Consider the following 18,880-nt stretch of genomic DNA (forward strand, 5'->3'; position numbering starts at 1 on the left):
AGATAACATAGTTAGTACTCCTGGTTTGTTTACTTTTGTTTTTTTTACAAAATTTTATGATCCTCTTATTTTATTACTAAATTGTTATATTTTAATATATAAAAGTATTAAAATTATTTTAATATTCTCTCTTAATTAATGAATAATTTTTCAGTAATGTTATCTTTATAATTATGCATTCAACAAAACCAAAATGATCTATAAAAGAGACACAGAATTTAGTAATATTATTTACTTGTTGTAAGAAATAAATGATTATGATAAGTTTTATAAAAAGTAGTACTATATTGGATGTAGATTATTGAAACTATTTTAGTGTTGTATTTCAGTCGATACTCCATACAGATAATGAAGTCTTAACTCTTAGACATAAAAAACCGAAAGAGAAGAAATAGTGAAGTAAGATTAGGTTAGGAAGAAGTGAAAAAAAAAAGAAGAGGGTGTAGAGGTGATTAAAAAGAGAGTTGGAGGGGATTAGGGAACTTAATAATGAAGAGGAGAGCATACGTGGCAGCTTAGGGTTCACCCCAAGTTGCAAAAGAGCAAAGCCCCCCCACCCTTTCTCTCATCAACTCCTTCCTCAGTAGTCCCTCTTTCTTTGCCCCTTTCTCTTGTTTTCTTCTCTTCTTCACTTCTCTTCGCACTCATCACTCTCACTCTCACTCTCACTACTGCTCCTACTGCTTGCTATACCCACGACTCATCACCCACCCACTCATTCTCTCTCCTTTTTCTTCTTAATTTCTTACTACTCAGAAACAGAGCAGCAAGAGGAGTCATCTGTCAATTAATTTATATGGTAAGGAGGAGAAGGAGGAGGAGGAGCGGCAAGCGATGAACGGCGCAGGGCCCACAGCCACAGCCACAGCCACCGCCACTGCCACCGCCACCTTCAGGTCTATCCTCGACAAGCCCCTTCACCAGCTCACCGAAGATGACATTTCCCAACTCACTCGCGAAGACTGTCGCAGATTCCTCAAAGAAAAAGGTCTTCTCTCTCTCTCTCTCTCTCTCTCTCTCTCTGCGCAAAATTCCCCTTTTGTCCTCCACCATTTCCGCCACTCAAAAATAACCGATGCAACTGCTTCCAAATCTTCCCTTATTTTTAATGTTTGTGCAAAATATCTTCTCTCTTACCAAAGTGAATGCTACTATTTTTGTGTATTTCGTTGCATTCGGAATGCAATTAAATAAAATAATTATTGTTGGACCGATGGATGGATGGATGGATGGATGGATGAACGGAATATTTTAATTTTAATAATTTAAAAAGGACACGTGTCCGTACAGGGATGCGCAGGCCTTCGTGGAACAAATCGCAGGCAATTCAGCAGGTCATTTCCCTGAAGGCGCTGCTCGAGCCCTCCAACGACGACGCCCCCGCCGTCGTTCCCACCCTCCATTCTACCTCGCCACCTCGGCCTCCGCCTCAGCCTCAAGTGAGTGTCGCTTTTTCCCCCAACACCTTTTTGCTTTTTCTTCCTTTTTGTTTGGTTCCCGAGAATATGACATGGACTGCTGTGTTAGGGGGATTTGAACGATGCTCCGCCCGCTGAAGATCCGGCTCTTCATGCTGCCGATGACATTCAGAAATCTGCGTCGTCTCCCGAAAAACCCACTGAAACCAATGACACCAACGTTGTCAGTCCCAGGTTTGTTTCTCCTTTTTCTTTTGTGTCTCATCGTGTTAACCAGATCATTCATGATGCATTTCTGGGGGAAAATGTTTAGTATGGTAGAGTATTTCTATAGATGTTCAAGTTCAGTATTAGCTTGGAGAAGTGATCCGTTTCATTGGTTTGTTTCTTCATGTGTTCGGTGATTTGCCTGTTAGTGAAGCAGTAAGGAAACTGAGTGCTTTTGCTGCCATTTGTATACAGAGATTTTGTCTGCATCCATTTAAGTATGAATGATAGTTTAAACTGTTAGATGTATTTATGAGTTATGTGCGAGGATCCTGATTTCAGCTAGGTCATTTAATGGCTTAGGGTCGATTGTTGTGTTGGATGTTTCTGGATTGTTGTGTTGGATGTTTCTGGATTGTATCATGTGGACTTTTTCTTTAAGCAGGATTAGGAGGGGGACAATGGTTTGATAATGCTATATTTTGTAAGCATATGGATATCAACTCAAGCGACCATATGAATTGCATACCTGCTACTGCCATATCTAGATATTCCCATAACTCCAATAAAATCGTCATTCCATACTTGTTGTGTTGCGTTTACGCTTTTGTTGACCATCGTGTTTGATTCTTGCTTGCGGTTTTCCACTTATGGCGGGAATTATACAACAGGACAAAAATATGTTCATTGATGTTTGGGGGGAATTCCATGCTGCTCTAATTTAAGTATTACTGTTAAGATATCGCTCTAACTATTTTTGGTGGAGGCAAGATTAATGAACATTAACTATACGGAAAATGTCGAATGGAAGAAGGAATTCAGTTACAAAAAAAAAAGGTTTTAGTTATATTGAACAATATCAATTTTAAGATTAAGTGCGATCAAGGCTGACACTTCTTTTCATGAACTTCTGTTGGTTTGCATGTCAAGGCTTGTTTACTTCAATTCCTAGCTTGTTAGCATGATTATTTGCAGCTGTAAAAGAAGCCTGTGCAAGTTCTTAATTTCAACATTCCTGATTTTACTTTAAGTGTTGATTTATTGATAAACTGTTTTTTGGTACTATTTATAGTTTTATACCCAGGAATCCAGGATAGTGGCAAACTGCAACACAAGTTTCATCATACATTACTTTTCACAAGAAAGTGAACCAACTACTTAAGAATTAAAATGTGAAATAACTAAGATTTAATAAATTTTACACAAAGTACGCATGATTAGAGACATGCCAATATTCCTTTAGTGTTGCTGATTCAAGTTCTTAATTACTTATTAATATGGTCATAGAGCATGTGCAACTAGCGGAGTCGGGCAAATGACGATATTCTACTGTGGTAAGGTGAATGTCTATGATGGAGTCTCACCTGATAAGGTAGGTAATGATGTTCTAGTATAATGCCTGGCCTTAAATCCAAACAAATTGCACATTCCAATGGAGCCAAATTTGATTTGCAGGCACAGGCTATCATGCAACTTGCAGCAAGTCCAGTCCAATTTGCTCAGGATGATCCTGTAAACAGAAATACAACAGTCTGGGTTTCTCCTTGTCACATACCATTGGATAAGGATGTCCCAGTTCCTGTTGATACAACAATGGTGCAGGTTGCTCAAGCAGGTAGAAAATTTAGTACAAAGACTGCTCTAATTCACTATTAATTCCATGAGGCGGTAGGATTACTTTTCTTTGATGATATTGCATCATTTTTCTGGAATTTCTTAAATGAATGCATCATTTGATCTAAAAATCAGATGCAAAAAGTGATTTTAGCTACGATATATAACACCAATGATGTGCTTTAGTGAGGGAAGAAACCACAAATGAGTTCAAGCCAGTAGGTTTTGAGGTGTTATTTTGCAGGCCTTTTTAATTGACCTATTCAATATCATTTATTGTTTCTCTTAAAAGCGTGTCATGCTGTCATAATTCTGATGCCCAAATTCAATCTGAAGCCTATTTTAGAATTACAGCTACTGAGTTATTGTCTCTTCTTAATGGACAAGTTTCAATTTCTTTGACTAGTTTAAAATTATGGTAGCCTGGATTAGCTTTGTATTAAATTAAAGATGTTAAGATTTACATTTTGTGATATTGACAACCAAATCATTGGTTTTTCCAAATTACCACAGATAAGATGATGGAATATCCTCTGCATTACAGGGAGAAGGGAAGCATAGCTCGTGATGCTGGTATGGATATGTCTTCAGAATTTTTGCAGCCTTCTATAACTGCTTTGAAATTGAATTACCCAATTTCAAATCCATGAGATTGCCACCCATTTACGCATTTAGGCAATATTAGTTTACCTGGCTAGAAGTTTGTGTCCTTTGTATGTTGAAGAGTAATGGAACAAGATAAAGTGAATTTTTGTTTATTTGATCTACTACATTGGTATGTGTATGAAGGAAGACATTTCATGTAACTAACAGCATTACAGCACATGTCCATGCTCACACCTCAAATTCTAAGACCCTAAATATTGTTTTTGCTTGCTTTTGTTTGACAAGATCTAGATGGTCAGGCAAGCAGACAAGTTTCATTGCAACGATATCGTGAAAAGCGAAAAGACAGGTATCAGCAATACTGAACTATAATTTCTTTTCATTAATTTCAATTGCATCTATCATGTTATTCATTTTTAGTGACAACCCAATAATTTATTCTGCCTTTGTTGACAGGGGAAGATTGAAGGGCAAGAAATTGCCCGGGGTAACGTCATCTAACTTGGAGATGTATTTGAACCTTCCAGTGAAAATCCAGACCTCAAATGGCAATTCAAGCCGAAGTAGCACATGCTCCCCACCACAGCCTAGACCGCCTCTTGCTTTCAGTGGCTCGGCTGACAACCCGCTAAAAGTTGGCCTTCCCATTGATCTCAATGACAAAGGTCAGTTGCCATCTTTTCTTTATACCTTCAACAAACAATATACATGACATTGAACCTTTCAAGCATAGCGATCAGTTTATCGTGCTTATTGATATTGATATTTAGTGATTATCTGATAAGATGGTTACCCATTAAGTAAATGTTAATAATAAGGGACTGGTTTCAAGGTATAATAAATAATATTATGCCGGTGATGAAAAACTAAATGGTAAACCAAGCAAAGATTTGGTGATGAACCACTCAGCATTAATGCTTGGTTGCTGAAAAGGTTGTCATTAATTTATGTTGATTCTGTCATTGCAGATGTTCAAGAATGCTAAAACTCAAGGAGACTAGATAGATTGTGCAGAGTTGTGATTCAGATGATCACATCATTATATAACTGAAGAGAAGAGACCATAGCCTGTAGGAGCCTGAGCACGAACCCTGTTGTGCAAGAATTGGGCTGCCCATAGAGTGGTCAATTTTAGTTTCTTTAACTGCTAGACACTGTACCCAAAAAAAAAAAAAAGAAAAAAAATGCTAGACGATCAATGTTTTTTGTTTAGGATAGACGTGTCCCTCTTACCTGATCAATTTTGTAATTTTCAGCCATCTAATTTCGCCCTTCCAGAATTTCGTATTTGATGTTTCTGATTTAAAATGTAGAGCCAGGAGCAGCCATTTTCCCCGGAACATATGATATGTAAATTTGTGCTGCCTTGTTAATTGTTAATAGCTTTTGTGCCAGCCCAAGTGGTCTTTTTCTCTTCCCTGATAAAGTGATATTTTAGTTTTATTTAGTGATAGAACCACAATTAACTGTATTTTTAAAATAAATACAAAATTTACATATTTAGACGTGCTTAGAAAAATTTGCTTTTATGCTTTGTTAACTATCTTAGTGCAAACAAAATTACGTATTTTGTTTGTATTATCGACTAGATAAGTAGCAGTAATATATGGCCTGCTTTTATTTTATCTTGTGATATGAAACTTGATATTCTGCCACTTTGAAATGCTCTCCGCCATTTAAAAATGAAGAAAAGATCAAGTTAAAGAATAGAAATTGGAAGCCATATTTTACAAGCCAGCAGAAACAAACAAGCAGATTATTTCTCATGGGTGGTGGAAAACAAAAATTACAAAACTATACACACCACTAAATAAAATATTCGGGCTTATAATTATAATTATAATTTGTTTCCCTAATTTCCATGTTCTATAAATAAATGACATATGGTCGCTGAGGCTTCCACCAGAATCAAGTAATAAGCCACTCATCTACAACGTTGTTGCTGTCAGGTCATGGCGATTGAGGTGAGTTTTGTTACTCTTTGGTGCAATCGATTACTTTTGTTATCAATAATCAATAATATAATATAAATACTGTGGCAGGCATGGTTCATGGACGATAGCAATGAGGATCCAAGGCTTCCTCACCAAACCAACCCCAAACATTCTGTTTCCTTAAACCAACTATCAGGTCCCCTTTAATTTCTCTTCTCTGCTTTTGCTTCTTTCTCACATCCCATGCAATCAAAATAACGAATTTTAATTGCAGAATTAGGAGTCTTGTACTGGAAGCTTAATCCCAATATCTATGAGGATGATCAGGAATTGAACAAAATCAGAGAAACCAGGGGATACAATTACATGGTAATACTCTACTATCTTTCTCTAATTTCAGTACAACTTTTATTTATTTATTCTTTATTCATACAATTACATGAAAAAACAAAAGTTTTTAATGTTCTGTGTGTCTAAAGGAGGATACTATGGCTCTGATACCATATTAGAAACGAGACTGAGAGAGTAATCTGAAAAGTGTATTATTCAATGTAATCAAGTTGTCTGAAATGATACAATATGAAAGGGTATTTATAGGTACTAAGAGAATCGTAATAATAAAGACGTAATCTCCTATAATAAATATTCAGATATACTAAATAATACTAATTGATCCTAATTATATTATAACACTGTGAATATCAATAGTGTTTCTTTGTACATGGGAATTTCTTCTGTATCTGGGTTCACTGTCTGTCTGAATTGACTTGATTATGCTGCAGGATATACTTGATTTATGCCCAGAAAAAGTGGAAAATTATGAAGAGAAGTTGAAGAACTTCTACACCGAGCACATTCATCAGGATGAAGAGATTCGTTATTGTTTGGAAGGGAGCGGCTACTTTGATGTGCGGGACAAGGACGATCGCTGGATTCGCATTTGGATTAAGGCCGGTGATCTCATCATTTTACCTGCTGGAATCTACCATCGGTTCACTCTAGACACTAGTAACTATGTGAAGGTATGAAAGTCCGTCGCGCTAATCACAATCATCACTTTAATGCAGGCTGAATACTCCCATGAAGATGTCTTCATGCGAAGATTATAGACGAAAACTATTAGATAGCTTGACATGTTTGACTAAACTGTTTAATATATGTTGTATCAACATCTTAGTTATCATTATCATATGAAAGACATCTTCATGTGAGCAATCCTTAATGTAAAGATTCATGATGCAATTTGAAGTTAGTTTGAATAGAATAAAGTTGCAACAAACATTTCTTGGTTGATTATTAGTTGCTATATTGTGCTGATTTGTATTTGTTTGTGTACACAGTTAATGAGGTTGTTTATGGGGGAGCCGGTATGGACTGCATATAATCGACCTCAAGAGGACAACCCTGCTAGAAAGGAATACATCAAGAGCCTGACCGAGAAACCCGGCGTGCCGGTTGCAGCTCATTAGGCTCCCTGCACTGATGATATAAACTAGCACGCATGTCTTCTAGGCTTCTAGCTGATGTTACAAAAAGCTAGTGTTGGAACTTGGAATGGTTGTTGGTATATTATTGTAAAGTTTTAGCCAAGAGAAAAAGACTTGTTTATGAACCAATAACACATCAAGCTCGATGTCTTAAACTAGTTAAGGAGCATATTGTACTATGTCTGCTGTAATATTCGTGTTTCAGTGGGTTAATTAAATCATCATGTGTCCTTTGAATGGCAAATTCATACTTGAGAAACTTGGTGAAACTCTGCTCCCGTTTTAGAACCTCACTGTGATGTGTTGCATGAGAACAAGTGAACCAATAATTCGATATTGTTTAGAGGAAAAGTATTATGTTGTCCCACTTACACCCTAGAAGGGACAACAAATTTTAGCAGTTCAATAACATAGAAGGGACTTCAACTTCCTCATTGACTATTCCTTTTCCTTTAAATAAAAAGAAACTAAGATAAATAAACACAAAACTATTCCTACAGTGTAAGTAGAAACAAAATGTAAACGAGATGCCATACATTATCATATACCATACATACTACAAACTATATCAAGGATTAACTGTTCAACCAATGGTATAAAGTTACTTTCGACATAATTAAATAATCTTTTCAACTAAAAGAATTTATGTAAGAATTTACTTTCATACATTACTGTGAAACATTATATCAATCGTATTCTATCTACCATTAAATGATTTATAAATCTTATTTAAAATAAGTTAATATTTAATTTAATAGTAAGTAGAGAACGAATTTACATAATGTCTTAAAAATTTAAAATTGCTTGGTATATATAGGCATAGAGCCATATACAACTTCAAATTCAAAGTACCAAACTTGGCATAGAAAGGCTATGGATTATGTGAAAGATTTTCCAGTGGATCTTATTTAGTGACATTTTTGGTTGGATGAAAATTAATTTAATGATATTATGAATAAGAAGAATAAAAAAGAGAATATAGTATCTTGGTGGATATGAAGGGTCACTATAAGGCGGCTAGTAGCAGAGGCTGTGTAACCTCCGTCCAACCACCAATCACCAATGGCAGCATTCTTTGTCACAACCACCACTTCCTCCTATCCTCCTCCATCCCTTCATCAACCACGTCCTTCCCCCATCCCTTCTTCTTCTACCCATTTCCAGGTACTTCATTTCTCTCCCTCCCTCCTCCTCCTTATTCTTAGTGATTATGATTATGCTTAAAAGATGCATCTTTTCTCTAATTCAGGGTTCTTTACTGCTGCAAAATTGGAACTTTGGGGGTTTTCCCAGTTGGAGGACCAAAAGGTATGTGATTTTTGTTTTTTGGGAGTCAAATTGGAAAGGTGGAAATGTTAAATGTATGTAGACTATATTGTGTCCAAAAACATAGGTAATTTCCACCTTGCTACTTTTACTACCACCATTATTTGATTGCTGAAACTGTGGATAGTGAATTAGCGTGTTTCAATCTAAAACAGGACAACTTTGATATGTGCAGTCAATCAAGATGCCAAGCAAGCAGTAAAAGATACTGTCCAGGTTGATCTGCTCAAGGATGACTCCAAACAAGTAACTGGGCTGAATTTTTCAACTTTTGTGTTCTTAATCAAACTTTGTTGCTGATTGTTTTTCTGTAATTACTAATCACTAATTACTGATTAGCTGACTTGATGCTGTTATAATGGATATAAACATAGGATTTGGATCCTCTAAAGTTTGAATTTCACTTTAGAGAGTAAAGTGTGGATCCTCTAAGGTAGAAGATCACACTTTACTCTCTAAAGTGAAATTCAAACTTTAGAGGATCCAAATCCTAAACATATATCCATGGTTACTCAAATTTATGTTTTGTTTATCTTTTGGTATTCCTGCAAATTAGATAGTTTGTGTACCAATTTGGCTGTTCAACTTCTCTCAAGGTACATGACAACAGTATGGAAGTCTGGTCACAATTTGCCAAGAGAGTTTCTGGTGAATGGGATGGATTTGGTGCTGATTTTAGCAATGAAGGGAAGCCGGTTGAATTGCCTGAGACTGTGGTACCGGAAGCATACAGAGAGTGGGAGGTTAAAGTATTTGACTGGCAGACTCAGTGTCCTACTCTTGCTGAACCGGGAGATCGAGTTCTCGAATACAAGTCCATTCAGTTACTACCAACTGTTGGTTGTGAGGCTGATGCTGCTACGCGTTACAGCATAGATGAAAGGAAAGTTGGAGGAGCTTATACTGGAATCACTGCCTTTGCTTACCAATCCAGTGGTTCTTATGTTGCCTTGTGGGACAAGAAAGATGGCTTGTTAGAGTTGGAGTACTGCTTGATTAGTCCACAAGATTGTGAGTCTCGGGTTAGGATCATTCAGCACATAAATGTATCAGATAATACAAAGATGGTTCTGCAAAGTATAAGAGTATTTTGTGAGCAGTGGTATGGACCATTTAGAAATGGTGACCAACTTGGAGGTTGTGCTATCCGTGATTCTGCATTTGCTGCTACTTCTCCATTGACTGCTTCAGAAGTTACTGGTGTCTGGCAGGGATCTAAAGCTGTTGCAACTTTCGATGATTCGAACACTGTGAGTGCAAGGATCTGTTTGTAGTTTAGTTTGTACCTGTTAGAATATAATTAGGATCAATTAGAATTATTTAGTATATCTGAATATTTATTATAGAATATTACGTCTTTATTATTACGATTCTCTTAACACCTATAAATACCCTTTTATATTGTATCATTTGAGACAATTTGAATACACTCAATAATACACAAATCCTTTTTCTAGTTTAGTCTCTTGTTTCTAACAGTACCCTCTTGATACCTGATGTTTTGTTGGCTTCATTGGCAATTCCTTTCTATTTAACTTCAGGGGAGCTTTCGGCCGCTTTTAGATGATCAAGTGTTGAACTCTGTCAGAGATGGAGATAACAACATGTTACTTCCCAAGAAGATCTGGTGTTCATTGAGAGAAAGTAATGATGGTGGAACTTTGAGTGAAGTGGGATGGATCTCCGATCATGGCCGAGCAATTACATCAAGCTGCATATTCTCAAGCACTGCTAAGCTCAAGGCAAGTTGTAAAGTGTAATATATATTTTAGTGATTTTTCAACAACAATATTTAAAGAGCTTAGGAAATTTAGCAGCCCTGAAAATGAATTTTTTGTTTCTTGTTACCAAACTTGTATGTATTCTGACATCAACTCTTCTCTTCACTGTATCTTGGACAGGAAATCTCATTGGCATTAGAAACTAAAGCAGAAGAGATATAACCATGGTGGTGATCCATTTTGGTTAATATGTTACAAAGTGGCATTCATTTTTATAGACGACCAATTTGTAGAAAGAATTTGACTTTACTATATAAAAAGTATACCATGGGATAGATTTTTTTTTTTAACAAGAAAACTCAACACAATAAGTGGAGCAAGAACAACAATAAGCAAATCAAAAAGTTAAAAAAGAAAAAAAATTGGAAAAAAACTGGTTAATTATTTTTTGTGCTCCTCCTTCTTATAGTGTACTCCTGATTTTCAACCACTCAAATCTTATTAAAATTCTGTCAATCCAATTGTAAAATCGCTAAGCGAAAGTCCACCAGTTGCATATCTTCTTTTATCAATTCTTACTAAAACTCTGTTAATCTGACAGCATCCTTTCTCCCCTCTACCTACACAATCTCGTTGAAGTCTCCCATAAAGGCTGACATAACTTTGCAATATAACTCAATTTCTTCCACACAACAAATTTCTTTTCTCTTCCTCTTCACATTCTTATCCTTCAGCGTTGCCTCCCTCAACTCAACGATGCTGTTTCCCCCTAACCCGCACTCTATGCTTGATGCTTCTTACCCCCTCACCATGTACATCCCATTTTCTGCATTCCATAATAATCTCAGCCACCTCTCATTTCATTTCAATATTCCTTTTCCATGTCAAGTTATATCACAAACTTTTTTTTGGTGCTTTTGCTGCATTTAATTCTTGTATCCTTAGATAACTGATGAATTCTACTATTACCTATTTGTTGTTTAGCATTGATATAAAAGTATACATTATAAAGCATGGAAGTGTGGTCACAGTTTGTGGAAAGAGTCTCTGGTGAATGGAATGGATTTGGAGCAGAATTTAGTAACCAAGGCAAGCCAATTGAACTGCCAGAGTTTGTTGTGCCTCAAGCATACCAAGATTGGCAGGTTCAACTATTCGATTGGCACCTCTAATCCCTCAATACTACGATTACAATAGTTATTAGGTTAAAACAAAGAAAATCCTAAAGTCCACAAATATAAAACTCAATTTAATAACTAAATAAACAAAAATCAAATTACATCACTCTTCGTATCATGAACATTTGAAACATGTATCAAGAGGTCTCCTATTCTTAGAGATGGTAACACTGCCGTACTACTTCCCAAGAATGGAGATGAGAATGATGAAACTTTTCTTAGTGAGGTGGGATGGCTTATTAATGATGAAGAGGCAGTTACATCAAGTTGTTTATTCTCTAGTTCTGCAATTCTGAACGCAAGTTATAGGATCTTACTATTTATTTTTCATTGATCCAATCCTTCACAGAGCTTAGCAATATCTGAATTAGTGTACCTAGCTGATATACCCTATATCATTAATGTTTTATCAGTGTTCAAGCGGTTGTTTAGTTTATTATTTTGTTTGTATTTTTAATCTCTTGGGTAGTAGTTTCAACTTCCAATCAATATATTAGATCATTTAAAATTTGCGTTTCTCCTAACACCTACCCTTTTCTTCATATTTGGCAGGAAATATCAATGGCATTAGAGACTAAAATGAATGGTTTCTGGTGCCAATCCGCTAGAAATAATGAAATAAAATTTATAATCTCTCTAATATTACCGATTAATCTTATACCCATTGAACAATTAAAATAGAAAATCCAAAGCGAATGAGTTATATATATCACATCTATGGTTGAAAAGAAATGAGAGGAATATTTGACATCCTTTTTTATATAAAATATAGATGGATTTTAGTCACTAAATAATTTATTTACAACTATGTTTGATATATAGCAAAATTAATTATTAATATAAAATATATATTAAAATATAAATTATAAATTATAAATTATAAATAAATTAAATAACATATATTTACATGTAAATACGTAATTACTGATTTTGGGTGATTAATATTAACGTATAAATAGTATTTTTATTTTTATTTCTATTAAAATATATCCATCTGTATTTAACAAAAAAATATAAAGACCGACAATGAGTTATAACTCAAATGGTATAGTCTCCTCATATTTAATTAAGAGGTTGCGGGTTCGAGTCTCCTATCTTTAGTTAAAAAAAAAAACGAATATAAAGAGCGAGGGGTTAAAAAAGAGTGTGGCCACAAAGAACAGAACTGAAACCCCAATCAAGACATTAGAAATCAAAGCAGCAATTCAACACAACTATCGTCATGGTTTCCTCCGGCAAGGTACTTTCTTCTTCCTTTTCTCTTATTAGCTTCTCCTCTTTGATTTCTTCCTCATAACTTCGTCAATTTCATTATTAGTTTTTCTTTTTTTCTTTTTTTATTTTTTCTATATATATTTTTAACCCGGGATACTGAGCTGTTTCAATTTAAACCTGACTAAATTCCAATTGATTCTTTATCATATTTTAAGCTTATGTTGGAATCATTTCTCTTTTTTCCCCATGGTTGTTACCAGAAAATTTATGGATTGAACAAGGTTACACGGCTATAGAGAGAGACTACTATTTTTGTTTTTATTTTTTAGTTGCTGCCTAAAATTTGATCAGACTTTATATCCATGTGGTTTTGTTGCTATGGAATTTACCATGAACATTCTTACTGGAATTTTGACGCACTTGTTCTGTCATCGACATGCCTATGACCAATTGTTGATCTTAAATTATTCTGTGAACTTTAACCCGAGAGTTTATTGATTAAATGGAACACAAAAGATATTGCTTGAAGTAATAAACCCTAGATATTACTTATCACTTTCACTACATAAGCGGTGAGGCAGGTTTGATACAGGTGTTGGTAGATTATGGGTTGGGATGATGGATGCAAGAATTGGGAGCTTGTTTCCTTTGTTATTATGGCTGTGATTGGGTGTTGTTTATGTTTACATATATTAAGCCAATTATCTATTTGAAACATGCATTCTGATGTCTACTATTTCCACTGTTTCAAGTTGTCTTACTCATTCAGAGTCATTGAGACTGAGAGATCAAGAGGAATCATTTTTGAAATGTTATTTTTTGCAGGATCCCCGAGAGGAAGTCATTCAGGCATGGTACATGGATGATAGTAATGAAGATCAGAGACTTCCCCATCACAAAGAACCCAAGGAGTTTGTCTCGTTGGACAAACTTGGTGGTAGGCTACTAGTTATAGTTGTGTCATTGAGGACTTTTTATGGTATCACGGTTTGCACTCACATATTTGGCTTTATTATGTTAACATTGCAGAACTTGGAGTGCTTAGCTGGAGGTTAGATGCTGATAACTATGAAACAGATCCAGAGCTGAAAAAGATTCGTGAAGAACGCGGTTACTCCTACATGGTTTGTTACGCCAATGTTCATTTCCACTATTTCATGTGCCACACTCTCATTTAGAACTAACTCCTAAACTCGACAAATAACTATATGCAAATAAGAATGAATAAAATGCAAAAACATGACTTTATGGTCATTTAAATAATGCACGGGTCGTGTCAAATATGTGCATCTTGAAATTCTTGCTGTATGTTAATGCCTCTTTTACAGATTGACTTGAGGCACATTTTCTGCAGGATGTCTGTGAGGTCTACCCAGAGAAATTGCCAAATTATGAAGAGAAGATCAAAAGCTTCTTTGAAGAGCATCTTCACACCGACGAGGAGATCCGCTATTGTGTTGCTGGAAGTGGTACGTGCAATTTTCTTTTGTTTTTCGTTGTTCCCCGCCAATACCTAGTGACTTTCTTCACTATGTTGCATTGCTAAAGCCTAAATGTTTACTTTTTCACCTTAGGGTACTTTGATGTGAGGGATCGTAATGATGCTTGGATTCGTGTATGGGTGAAGAAAGGAGGACTGATCATCTTACCTGCTGGAATTTATCATCGCTTTACACTAGATGAGAGCAACTACATTAAGGTACTGATTGTCCTGTGCTCTTTCTGGAAGGCACTTTTTGATTATGTTCTTGATGTGTATTTAGACTTATTTGAGAAAGAAGTATCTGATTGCTAAACTTTTTGATAGTTGTATTCTTGTACATCTCTTAAGAATTAATATGATGATTTGCTGCTTTCCTTAACCTGTTATTGTTCCTTACCTGATTGTAAAATATACAGGCTTTGCGATTTTTTGTTGGTGAACCAGTTTGGACTCCATACAATCGTCCACACGATCATCTCCCAGCAAGGTATTAAACTGTTACTTATGAAGTACACTGACCCGTGGGAAAAATCAAAGGATTTATACGTCAAACCTCATTATTTTTCTTAATATATGATATGTAATTTCAATGTGCAGAGGGCAATATATCAAGACTTTTGTGGAAAAGGATGTTGCTAATAATGCTGTTGATGCTGCTGCCTGAGATCTTGTTCTGCCTAATAGGATACGGCTTTATGCTACGAAAAGTACAGGGGTTTGGAAAAATAAATAAATAAATAAATAATACTAATAATGGGTTTCTTAAAATGATGATCTGCCGTTGTATGTTATGGTTTGTTTGAGTATCCCTGAAAACTTGTATACATGCCATTGTATTTACAATATCTATCCTACTAAATATTCGTATCATTATTGCTACTATATGTGTTTAGGTTTTATGTTTTTAGGGTAAAAGATCTTTTCACAGTGAATCAATTTTAGAAATGATAAATTAATTTGAGAAACTTACATAGTTACGTCTATGTCGTTCATACAATCATAATGTGATATATTTTGAAGACAGAAAAAAAAAAAGTGATATTTTTATCCATCTAGAGTAAGAGAAGTGTGATTATGATATTTGTAGGTACGCCGTGTGTAAACTCCGAGAAAATAATTAATAGTTAGCGAATAAATTAATTATTAATAAAAAATTAAAAAATAAAATTTTGTAGTTTAATATGATAGAGAAAATTAAAATAAGAATTTTAATATTAATTTTAAGCAATTTGGTCTAAGATTTGGTCGAATTTGGTCTAAGATTGGGTCGAACGGACTGAATCGGACGAACCAAGTCCAAAATGGATTCGAGGCCCAGTCCAACCCATCACACTCAAATAAAATTCAGTTCACCCTTCATCCATTCTCTTCATTCACGCTGGAACATCCATGGAGAAGGGAAAAAAGAACTTAAAACCTTAGGCTTGATTTCAACTACTATATCTCACCATTCCGAGCTCCGATCGTCGTATCGTTTGCAGTCACGCGTCTACGGCATCGAGTTCTACTATTTTATTGGATCAATTTCATAGGTAAGCTTCAATCTCACCCCAACCTCTCTATCCTTCAATTTTCGAAATTAAAGGGAACCCATGTTGAGATTTTATTTAATTGGGTACTCTAGGCTCAATTTAGCTTATGGAGCTTAACGGATTTGGTTCGTTTAGTCCGTGGACACGGTGAGAGTCCTAAATCCTAGTTTTTCTTGTTTGGATTATGTTGGATATTGAATTGTTGGATATATGTATGTATATATTATATATATGTGTTAGGTGTATGAATGCATGATATGGAGATTCTTGGAATAATTGGAAGCTTGATTTGAGAGCTTGGTGGAGTTAGAGTTAAATCTTGGTGATTGAAGCATTGCCCTTTTGCCTTGTGGTTTGCCTTGGTTAATACGTTGAAATCGGCTAAAGTATGGTTTAGATTTTGCGTATTTAATATATAATATTCTGTGAAGACTTAGGCTAGTGGACTATAAGATAAAGATGAATGTACGAGCATGTAAATTGATTAGTGTTTAATGATAAAAGTTGAGTTTTGGTTTAAATTGTTGATGCTAAATTTGGAATGCTAAATGGTGACTTATTGGTGCTTGTAAAGTAGAAAAAGAGAATGAATATGAATTGTGGTGGTTTGATGGCGATTATTGTGATCAAAGTAATGAGTTATAGGTAAAGAGATTATGTATGTATTGATGTGTGATTGATTAAGGTAAGGTGGTGGAAGCTTTGGCATTGAAATTGGTATGATGTTGTGGTTGAATAAATGTGTAAAGGAAGGGAGAATTGAGTTTGGGTTATGAAAATGGGGGTTGGATCTTTGTGTAAATTAGGTTTTTGGTCGAACTTCGACAAGTCATAATTTGGCTTTCGGACCCCAAATTATTTCAAACTTGTTTTGTATGAAAATTGGGTCCGTGTCGTTCAAAGAACGGATGAAAAATGATTTAAAATGAAAAAATTATGTGCGTTGGGAGTTTGGGGTTTTAAATTGAAATTCTGCAGTTTTTTAACTTAGCCAAAATTTTAACCAAAAACCCACGCATGCGTACGCATATTGTCTCATACGCATGTGGTAGCTACTGCCTCGCGTACATGCGTACGCGAATGAGTCTATGCGTACGCGAAATGGGCCAACATGCACGCTCACGCGTACGCGTGACTTGGGCAAAATTGTACGTATGCGTACGCATACCTCTATTTTCAGCAACTCATTATTTTGTGCTTTCAAAGTCAATTTGGCCTTTCAAACCTCTATTTTCATATTGTTACTTCTAAACTTGGTTAGTAAGCCTAGTAATAGGATAAAGTTAGGAAATGGTGGTAACTTGGAGATGAAGAATGACTTTTAAAAGGTAATAGGTGGTTGGGGAAGTTGGTACTCGAATTGATAAGATGATGAAAGTGGTGTATGAGACAATTAGAGAGTAATGTAATATTGAGAATGATATGTGAGGCAGTGGATGATGTTAATTAATTGAGATGTGAGTAGTGATTAAGTGATTATGAGTATTGAGAAAGTGCGGTAATGTTGCGAGTATGCTGGAGATGCATATGTGAGCTAAAGGTTGAGTATTTTTGAGTTTGGGGTGTTGTTTTTCCCATGTCAGTTTGGTGTGTCGTCTCCCCATGTCAGCTTGAGATTCGTCCTATGGATAATATTGAGCTTAGGGACGTTCTCTTCCCCATGTCAGCTTGGGGTGTTGTCTTTTCTCCCCATGTCAGTTTGGAATTCGTCCCATGGATATTATTGAGTTTGGGGGCATTCTCTTCCCCATGTCAGCTTGGGGATTCTCCCCACGGTGTATTTTTGAGCTTGAGAACATGTCGGGATGGTTACATAACCGACAGTTGATATCAATGGCCATAGGACAGACATGCGTCATATGCATTTGTATGTATGGCTTGTTTGTGCATTAATTGAGATTGCTTAATTGATTATAATATGCTAATTGTCATAATTGATATTTGTATTATTTGTATTCTACCTGTACTTGCTATGTCTGCTTGTTTGTCTTTGTAATTACCGGAGATGGAGGAACGGAAGAAAGGCGGAGAAGAGATTGAGAATTCTATTTAAGTTCCAATTAGATTTAAGGAGTTGATTTAGTTGAGAAAGCCTTAGAAAACCACCCTGATTTACGGTTTCTGTTTAGTTCTTTAAGTTTTATAATCTAAGTGTCGGCGTTCTAGGATTGCCTCTAGCATTCCCAAGATCTTATATATTATGTGCGTGACACTTTTACCATGCTAAAAATCCCCGATTCTCACCCCATACTGTGTTGTTGTTTTCAGATGCAGGTCGAGAGGCACATCGCTAGGTGTCTGGATTTCTGAAGCGGAGCGGTTTTTGGGTTCTCTTGTTATGTAGCTTATGTATATATGTACTTAGCTTTCTCTCCAAGAAACTTGTTTATTTTGTTCCTCTTAGAGGCTAATGGAGAGCTAGGGTTTTATTTATATATTTTGGGTTTTGGGATATGTATATACGTATGTAAATATTCTCCGGCCAGCCTTGCCTTCGTAGGCTGAGTTAGGAGCTTGTTATTATGTATTTTTTGGGCTTTCAACTCCTAGTTTCTGTTATATTATGTTCGCTGACTTTCGATTTTTTCGCACGTAAGTTATCTCGTTTCCTGAGCGTTGCGCTTTTATTTTGCGCTTTTGTTTTATCCATTTTCAAGACTCCTAGTTAAATATCTCTTTCACTATTATTATATATATTTTTTACTTTTAGAGGTCGTAATACCTTATTACCTCAGTCTCATAATGTAAGTATGAGATTAAGTGTGGTATGGTGTTACACCGTGCACCTTGAATCATTTTGTGTTAAAACTTTATGCAACCCAAACACTAATTTTAATTTAAGGTGTGATTTGAATTGAATATTTTTTTTAGACAATCTGATTCAACTTCGAGAGGTTTAGATTTGATTGGGTTTTAATATTAAATCTTAAATAACCAATAATAAAATAATAAGTTTCAATAGTATTTTAAAAAATTAATATTAACATAATAATAAAATTATAGATTGATTAAAATAAATTAAAAAAATTTATTTTTAAATTCATAAAATATTTACTAAATAATAATAATATATGAATAATATAAAATATATAATAAATTGAATGTATTATAAGTAAAATTTTAAAGATAATAATAAAATAATAATATTATATTACATTA

At 35.2% G+C, this 18,880-nt stretch overlaps 4 protein-coding genes and 1 long non-coding RNA gene across 7 annotated transcripts; all 5 read left to right on the forward strand.

Moving 5' to 3' along the window:
• The first annotated feature begins 477 nt into the window (after positions 1 to 477).
• Positions 478 to 5,239, forward strand: LOC107617397 (protein TIFY 4B). 2 transcript variants are annotated; one of them, XM_016319154.3, is made up of 9 exons: positions 478 to 988; positions 1,291 to 1,439; positions 1,528 to 1,652; positions 2,913 to 2,997; positions 3,081 to 3,240; positions 3,753 to 3,812; positions 4,131 to 4,194; positions 4,302 to 4,510; positions 4,814 to 5,239. In XM_016319154.3, exons 1-9 carry the CDS (start codon positions 835 to 837, stop codon positions 4,828 to 4,830), a joined length of 1,023 nt encoding a protein of 340 aa, XP_016174640.1. In that variant the 5' UTR covers positions 478 to 834; the 3' UTR covers positions 4,831 to 5,239. The 2 variants fall into 2 exon arrangements, with proteins under 2 accessions (XP_016174640.1, XP_016174641.1); XM_016319155.3 differs by having other exon boundaries at positions 486 to 988; positions 4,137 to 4,194.
• Positions 5,240 to 5,509: 270 nt separating this feature from the next.
• On the forward strand, positions 5,510 to 7,525 carry ARD4 (RmlC-like cupins superfamily protein). The gene is made up of 5 exons (XM_016319158.3): positions 5,510 to 5,809; positions 5,888 to 5,975; positions 6,054 to 6,148; positions 6,562 to 6,801; positions 7,120 to 7,525. The coding sequence occupies exons 1-5, from the start codon at positions 5,798 to 5,800 to the stop codon at positions 7,246 to 7,248; spliced, it is 564 nt and encodes a 187-aa protein (XP_016174644.1). The 5' UTR covers positions 5,510 to 5,797; the 3' UTR covers positions 7,249 to 7,525.
• A 760-nt stretch (positions 7,526 to 8,285) lies between these two features.
• On the forward strand, positions 8,286 to 10,671 carry LOC107617400 (glycerol kinase). Of its 2 annotated transcripts, none has more exons than XR_015900069.1 (6): positions 8,286 to 8,430; positions 8,516 to 8,574; positions 8,748 to 8,838; positions 9,189 to 9,874; positions 10,072 to 10,334; positions 10,494 to 10,671. XR_015900069.1 is itself a non-coding variant. In XM_016319159.3 (6 exons), the coding sequence occupies exons 1-6, from the start codon at positions 8,329 to 8,331 to the stop codon at positions 10,533 to 10,535; spliced, it is 1,149 nt and encodes a 382-aa protein (XP_016174645.3). In that variant the 5' UTR covers positions 8,286 to 8,328; the 3' UTR covers positions 10,536 to 10,671. The 2 variants fall into 2 exon arrangements, 1 of the variants encoding a protein (XP_016174645.3); XM_016319159.3 differs by having other exon boundaries at positions 9,189 to 9,842; positions 10,134 to 10,334.
• A 1,902-nt stretch (positions 10,672 to 12,573) lies between these two features.
• On the forward strand, positions 12,574 to 15,068 carry LOC107617398 (acireductone dioxygenase 2). The gene is made up of 7 exons (XM_016319157.3): positions 12,574 to 12,731; positions 13,532 to 13,643; positions 13,736 to 13,830; positions 14,061 to 14,175; positions 14,281 to 14,405; positions 14,606 to 14,676; positions 14,787 to 15,068. Exons 1-7 carry the CDS (start codon positions 12,714 to 12,716, stop codon positions 14,851 to 14,853), a joined length of 603 nt encoding a protein of 200 aa, XP_016174643.1. The 5' UTR covers positions 12,574 to 12,713; the 3' UTR covers positions 14,854 to 15,068.
• Positions 15,069 to 15,587: 519 nt separating this feature from the next.
• On the forward strand, positions 15,588 to 18,107 carry LOC148546937 (uncharacterized). The gene is made up of 3 exons (XR_015899332.1): positions 15,588 to 15,721; positions 15,814 to 15,868; positions 17,990 to 18,107. It is a non-coding gene; the product is annotated as an uncharacterized LOC148546937 (long non-coding RNA).
• The last annotated feature ends 773 nt before the right edge of the window (positions 18,108 to 18,880 follow it).

The sequence above is a fragment of the Arachis ipaensis genome, chromosome B9 (genome assembly GCF_059453495.1).
Source record: "Arachis ipaensis isolate K30076 ecotype BB chromosome B9, ASM5945349v1, whole genome shotgun sequence".
Taxonomy (NCBI): Eukaryota; Viridiplantae; Streptophyta; class Magnoliopsida; order Fabales; family Fabaceae; genus Arachis; species Arachis ipaensis.

Bases quoted from the DNA above. Each gene is read 5' to 3' on its own strand.
- LOC107617400 (XM_016319159.3), top strand. From the start codon at position 8,329: ATGGCAGCATTCTTTGTCACAACCACCACTTCCTCCTATCCTCCTCCA. The intron at 8,839-9,188 runs GTAACTGGGCTG...ACTTCTCTCAAG, and splicing joins TCAAGGATGACTCCAAACAA to GTACATGACAACAGTATGGA. The intron at 9,843-10,133 runs GTGAGTGCAAGG...ATTTAACTTCAG, and splicing joins CTTTCGATGATTCGAACACT to GGGAGCTTTCGGCCGCTTTT.
- ARD4 (XM_016319158.3), top strand. The intron at 5,976-6,053 runs GTCCCCTTTAAT...TTTTAATTGCAG, and splicing joins TTCCTTAAACCAACTATCAG to AATTAGGAGTCTTGTACTGG. The intron at 6,149-6,561 runs GTAATACTCTAC...ATTATGCTGCAG, and splicing joins CCAGGGGATACAATTACATG to GATATACTTGATTTATGCCC.
- LOC107617397 (XM_016319154.3), top strand. From the start codon at position 835: ATGAACGGCGCAGGGCCCACAGCCACAGCCACAGCCACCGCCACTGCC. The intron at 1,653-2,912 runs GTTTGTTTCTCC...ATATGGTCATAG, and splicing joins ACCAACGTTGTCAGTCCCAG to AGCATGTGCAACTAGCGGAG. The intron at 3,241-3,752 runs GTAGAAAATTTA...AAATTACCACAG, and splicing joins GGTGCAGGTTGCTCAAGCAG to ATAAGATGATGGAATATCCT.
- LOC107617398 (XM_016319157.3), top strand. The intron at 13,644-13,735 runs GTAGGCTACTAG...TTAACATTGCAG, and splicing joins CTCGTTGGACAAACTTGGTG to AACTTGGAGTGCTTAGCTGG. The intron at 14,677-14,786 runs GTATTAAACTGT...TTCAATGTGCAG, and splicing joins CACGATCATCTCCCAGCAAG to AGGGCAATATATCAAGACTT.